At 44.0% G+C, this 6,431-nt stretch overlaps 1 protein-coding gene across 3 annotated transcripts in view; it reads right to left on the bottom strand.

Annotated features, from left to right (window-relative positions):
• Positions 1 to 1,074: 1,074 nt before the first annotated feature.
• Positions 1,075 to 6,431, bottom strand: part of wdr33 (WD repeat domain 33) — a 119,803-nt gene continuing 114,446 nt past the window's right edge. For 2 of the 3 annotated variants that reach the window (XM_041213358.1, XM_041213366.1), the window contains 4 exons: positions 4,466 to 4,635; positions 3,667 to 3,828; positions 3,012 to 3,227; positions 1,075 to 1,614 (listed from right to left, as the gene is read on the bottom strand). In XM_041213358.1, the coding sequence (XP_041069292.1) occupies positions 1,391 to 1,614; positions 3,012 to 3,227; positions 3,667 to 3,828; positions 4,466 to 4,635 (772 nt within the window). In that variant the 3' untranslated portion in view covers positions 1,075 to 1,390. The remainder of the gene's footprint in view (positions 1,615 to 3,011; positions 3,228 to 3,666; positions 3,829 to 4,465; positions 4,636 to 6,431) is intronic. The other variant, XM_041213370.1, reaches the window with a different exon arrangement.

Below are 6,431 nucleotides of genomic sequence, written 5' to 3'. Positions count from 1 at the left end.
CAAAATGACAGATAAGCCAATGAAGGGGAGGTAGGTTGAACTAGTTCGTGACATTACATATGGGTGGAATTAGGGTGATCTGCAAAAGCTTCAATTTTTCTTTATTATGGAGTAGATCTTTCTTTATGTCTTCTGTGTCAAAGTACAGGGATCTACTGGTAAAGTCATCAAAGATTAGCGTGCCAAATAAACTAAATGACAAATATAATGCATACCAGGTAAGTTCATGCAAGGAAATCAATAATATCTGGCTCACGGGGGAAAGAAATGACCAATATTCCAAGTAATTAGCAAGTTAATGCTATCTCCATTACTTCCTCTGGCACTTTCTGAAACTCTCCTTGCACTGACAATAAATACTTGCATCTGTCAAATTCTGCTGGCGCCTGATTTGCAATGTTTCTACAAGGCCCATAAGTACCTCTGTATCAACAAAATCTGTAGCTGCCTATGCATTGCTCTTAGCAGCCCCTTGAGTGTCTGTGCCTTTGCTTGTGCTTGCATTGCCAGTAGTTCTATATTAGCACTACCCATACCTCCCATTCATTGCTGGCACCCATCTCTGTCTCTTCCTCTCTGAATCTGCAGTTATGTATCTCTGCTCTGTCTATCTTGATTTAGCTCTCTGTGCCTTTGATTGAATTGCCCATATCTGCTTGTGAGATCTCTATACTTGTATCTGCAACATGTTTCAAATTACCTGTACCTTTGCTGCCAAGCCAGTGTCTCTGCAATATCCCAACTTGTGCACTAGCTTGGCTTGGCATTTGAGTGCATAATCTAGGCTGACACCTCAGCATAGTACTGAAGGGTTGCTGCAATGTGGCATGTTTTCTAGATGCCACATGTTTGCATATGGTGTCTCTATGCTGCCTATCAGTACCTGCTTACTGTTTTTTAGCACATCTGTCTTATTGGAGTCAGCATCAAATTTCACTGACCAGACGAGCCTTGTACTAATATTTTGAAACCATTTTTAGTTCTGAATGTGTGATTCAGGCAAGGACCTCACAAGACAATCAACAGGTGTGAGATGCAATACGCGGCAAAATAAAACAGGCCAGTTTTCATGTCTTTTTGTTAAATTTTGCACAAATTATATTGTGTAGTCATACAAAATGACACTCGAGACAAACTGTACATGGAGTCAGAACTGTTCTGTTCTGACACATATCACTGTGTGTGGCAATGCTCCAGAGCCCACAACGCTAAAACTGCTGGAGTTCAACAACAAACACTGCTGCCAACTGTACAAAACTGAAAAAGGAACGATCACTGCTTCTCCCAAGGCCAGACCCGCACACAGGCCTCACGCAGAAGTTCCAGCTGAAAGACTGTAAATGTCACTGGGCATTTTGAGTATAATCTATTCTCTCAGCCGCTACTCCACTCATCTTCCTCTGCTGCCTCTGGAGGAGCCTCGGCGTGGCACCGGACCCGAGCCCTTGCCACTCCTTCCCCAGTTGGGCCCGCCTCTGGCTCCACCCCGGGGAGGGGGTCCTGTGGGGCCAGTGAATCCATCATCTCGGTGGAAACCATCATGTCGATCTCCCTCGTGCGAATTGGAACGGCCAGACTTGGGCATGCGCGGTGATGAGGCTGGCCCACTCCGGCCTGTAAAACAATCCATTAAAAGGACAGGTAATTTCAAACCCTACTCCTCCCTGTGGCATCCTATGCTGAGTATTTTATAACAAATGCCTCTGCACTGACAAGGAAGTATTCAATGAACGGCATGACACTAGGAAGTTCTGAGGAACAAAGGGACCTTGGTGTGTGTGTCCATAGATCTCAGAAGGCGGAGGGGCATGTTAGTGGGGTGGTGAAAAAGGCATATGGGACACTTTCCTTCATCAATCGAGGCATAGATTACAAAAGTAAGGAGGTCATGTTGGAGTTGTATAGAACCTTGGTGAAGCCACAGCTGGAGTACTGTGTGCAGTTCTGGTCGCCACATTATCGGAAGGATGTGATTGCACTGGAGGGGGTGCAGAGGAGATTCACCAGGATGTTGCATGGGATGAAACATTTAAGTTATGAAGAGAGGTTGGATAGACTTGGGTTGTTTTCATTGGAGCAGAGAAGACTGAGGGGCAACCTGAGCTAGGTGTACAAGATTATGAGGGGCATGGACAGGGTGGAGCAGCTGTTCCCCTTAGTTGAAGGGTCAATCACAAGGGGACATAAGTTCAAGGTGAGGGGCAGGAGGTTTAGGGGGGATGTAAGGAAAAACTTTTTTACCCAGAGCGTTGTGATGGTCTGGAATGCGCTGCCTGGGAGGGTGGTGGAGGCAGGTTGCCTCACATCCTTTAAAAAGTACCTGGATGAGCACTTGGCATGTCATAACATTCAAGGCTATGGGCCAAGTGCTGGTAAATAGGATTAGGTAGGTAGGTCAGGTGTTTCTCACATGTCGGTGCAAACTCGATGGGCCGAACGGCCTCTTCTGCACTGTGTGGCTCTGTGATTCTGTGATCAGCGACAAAACTGCCTACACTAACATTCTGCTTTGCTGCTGTGAAGCTAGCTCACTACTGGTAGCAGCTGCACAGCACAGGGAACCTGCTTGTCTTAGAGAAAAGCAAAGTGCCCCAAATCAAGTGAAACACAAACGCGTGATTAATCCCTTCAAGCGGCCAAGCTTGGGTACTATGCTCAAACACCAATAAACTTTAACATCATCAATGAAGACCAAACCCTGCAGCTCTGACTGCCTCAGCACTGATTTACACAGGATAAGCTACAAGCACTTGGCTTTGCCATGCTGCTCCATATGGCTTTGTGCAGCAACAGGGTGGCTGCTGTAGCAATCCCTCACTGCCGCTGGATTGCTCCATTGCTGGAATGGAGCAGATCGAAAAGAGCTGTGTTTGTGCTGTATTCCCTTCTGAACTAAACCCTGTGTGGGTAAAGGATGCTGCCACTGCAGAGCAGCTTTGACTAGTCAGATGCCCTGTGACCACCCTGCTGCTGGTGCAGCCTTGAATGGACACACACAGACCGAAACTTACTTGGGCCTCTATCCTCAGCCGGGGGACCAGGTGCATCCGAATCCCTTTGATCAGGTGTTCCTGGCCCTTCATACCATGGTCGCTTGCGGGGCGGAAGTGACGCAGTGTCCATGCTATGGAGTGATGTAGGTCTCTCCCTGCTGCCTGGAGACCGGCCATCATGAGGCACGTGGTTCTGGCGAGAATCATCTGCATAGTGACTGCGGCCAGCCACGCCTGTCCAATCAGACAAGTATGTGAAGGATAGGAAGACGAACTGAAACTTCATAGTAAAGGCCTCTTGTAAATCAGCTACGTACCAAACCACAATTTATATTCTGACTATGGGCCACTCAAACTTTAGAGCTGATTAAAAAGAAAATTAAAAATGATTGGCATAAAAAAATAGGCTGTGTTTCCGTTCAGGCAGCTGAAAGTGCCACAACCAGATTCCTAGTTGAGTTTTGCATAATAACCCAAAAATTAGCTATAGCTTCTTGAAGGGAGGAGCAGGTTTCAATATATACAACCACATAGACTTGTATATCTATATAATTGCATACACGGTGGCCTAGGCACACACAATTCTGCACCCCTTCCCCACCGACCCTACCACTGGGGTTCTGCTTCACGATTTAACGTTTGATTGAGGATGTTGAAGATCCCCAGAACAAACCTTGTTCTCTGCTGGCATCATGGATTTCACCTCGATCTCCTCGCCCTCCCCAGCCATCACGGTGACCTCCTGGAGACAATGGCCTTTTCTCTGATTTACGGCCACCTTCAAAGCGAGGGAATTCGTCGTGGCCAGGTAGAGGAAGGAGGCCTCCTCGCCCGCCTGCAAAACCAAAAATGAAACAACTCAATATTAGAAGCCATCCTATCATTCTGTACCGTTACCATGCAATGTCATGAGGTACTTAAGGTGATTAGAGATACTTGCAGAGTAGATAGAGAAAAATTATTTCTTCTGGTGGGGGAGTCCAGAATAAGTGGGCAGAACCTTAAAATTCAAGCTAGAAGCTTTCAAAAATAAGATTAATAAGTTTTTGTTAGGTAAGGGTACTGAGGGTTATGAAACTAAAATGGGTCGATGAGAGTTAAAATGCACAATTTAAAAGAAGGGCAGGTTTGGGGGACTGAATGGTCTACCCCTGTTCTAATGTCCCATTGGCAAGCAGGGATATCAGGGGAAGCCTGTAAGCACACTCAGCTGTGAATGGGTCAACGTTTTGATGGGGGCACTCTGTAAATTGGACTGCAATTAAATCTGTACTCCAGCGTGCTTTACTTTACATCACCCTCCACCGACATTGTATCTCACTGTTGAGATGCAATTGGGTTCATCTGTACCAGCAACCATTTTGCGTGCTTGAAATGCTTTTTAAGTTGGCCACACATCTAGTATTTAAAAATTGCTCAATGCATAGCCAATAAACTGCCAATATGAATATGGTACAGAGGCTCAGCCATACCTCGCATTGCTCCACGGCCCCGTCCTCTCCCTCCTGGGTCACGGCCCCTTGCATTCTCTTCTGATTGGTCAAACTCCTCATCACCCATGAACTCGTCCATATTCACGAAAGCATCTCTCCCTCGTGGGCCACGACCATCATGTCGCGATCCCCCTCGAACAGGCCGGAACCTGGAAAGAGAATATTTGGAGGTTCACTCACAACTCTGGTGGTCTCACAGGCCTAATCAACCATGCCATTTCCCCATCTTATGAAGAATGGTGACCATATAGTGCTCTAAGGCTCTGAAGCTTTTCAGAAATACAAGTATAACCAGCAAAAACTATAATGTTCGCATGACATACAGCCTGATCCATCACTGGATCCGAGCTCCAGGGGTTCTGTACAGGTCCCACTAAAGCTGCATAAACACACTCAACAACATCCTGGTCATGAATATTGACATTCTGCTCATATAAATTCAATCTCAGCATTAATATTTCAAATAATACAAATCCTATGTTATCCCAGCATTACAATCCATTGCTTAAATATAGTACATGAGCTCCATCTTGTGTCATTCCTCAGCTGGGGGTTGTGGCTCACTAGGTACATCGACTACTCATTCAAACAAAATGCTTTACCCTCACAAACTAACTACTTAGATTGATAGATGCCCTTTATCTGATCACAGAGAATGCAATGGTCTATCATTAAAGCTATCCTCGCCAAAGTGAAATTATGCTTGCAAAGGGAGGTTAAATATCTACGCCCATGATTTCCTGAGATAAAATTTGAGACAGTGTAATTTACGATTGCCCTAGAAGACCATTAATCAAAGCATGGGCACCACAACAATCTGAAGATATCTGAAATAACAGATGTATGACTGCAGTTGAGCAAGCCAAATCCCAGAGGGAAACTTGTCTTACTGATCATAACCTTTCTTTTTGTACTTTGAAAACGAGAGGAAAACTACTGATTCCAGAAGCATAGAATAGTAACACTTTTAGGATCTTAAAATTAGAAGATTTATTAACAAGAAGAAAAAAGACTTAAGCACACAAGATTAAAATTACAGTTAAAACAGCCTTACAAAACATTGCCAGAAAAAAAACCCACTTGGGCAGGACGCAACAGCTCCCTTATAGATTTTTAACCATAAAAATCCAGCAATATTACCCAAGGCAAAACTCCTGTCATTTTAGTAGAGTATACCACACAACTTCTCACTCTCTTCCATTCTGCTGTGGAAATCCAAAAAAAGTTCAGAACCCCAGAATGCTTTCTCAAAATGACAACTTTTCTGGTTTGAAACTGGATGGCTACTTCAAATTCACAACTTTTCTCAGCCTAGAGCTGGCCTCAGGACATCTCCCCCACACAGCCACCACTACTCAACTAAATATCTTTACTTAAATATCTTTTTTGTCCCTTTCATCTTAGACTCCATTGTCCTAAGCACCTCTGTGAACTCAGCTTTTCCAAAATATAAAAATATTTAATCTTTTCCTATTACTTCCACTTTCAGATCAAATAAAATTTAATAACCTTGTCTTGTTTACTTATGGAACCGTTGTAAGTTGTAGAAGCCCTTGTCACTTCTAAACTCCGCTTTGAAATTTAACAGCTGAAAAGTCAAGACCTTATCTATCACCTCATGCAAATCTTAAAACCCAACTTATTTACTTGTAATTCCAACTTCACCATAGCCTCTCTTTACAAATGCATGCATCGAGCACCTTTACCTTTCATCTCTCAGTTCCCACAGAGAAGCTGTCTTTACTAACCTTCCCCCAGTTTAATTACCCATGGACACACACAGCATTTGTTATCTTTTACATTGTTTCATAGTTTGCCATTGTGAGATTTGAACTCTTGATAATTTGCAATGGTGAGATTTGAACTCTTGATAATCTTTTAAATGAAAACCAAATCAACAAAATTGGGATAAATCAGACACAGCCCCTAATTCAGGTCAGCTGTA

This window comes from Carcharodon carcharias, chromosome 2, assembly GCF_017639515.1.
Source record: "Carcharodon carcharias isolate sCarCar2 chromosome 2, sCarCar2.pri, whole genome shotgun sequence".
Classification (NCBI taxonomy): domain Eukaryota; kingdom Metazoa; phylum Chordata; class Chondrichthyes; order Lamniformes; family Lamnidae; genus Carcharodon; species Carcharodon carcharias.
The sequence above is the reverse complement of the archived record's forward strand: the minus strand, read 5'-3'. Positions and strand labels throughout refer to the sequence as shown.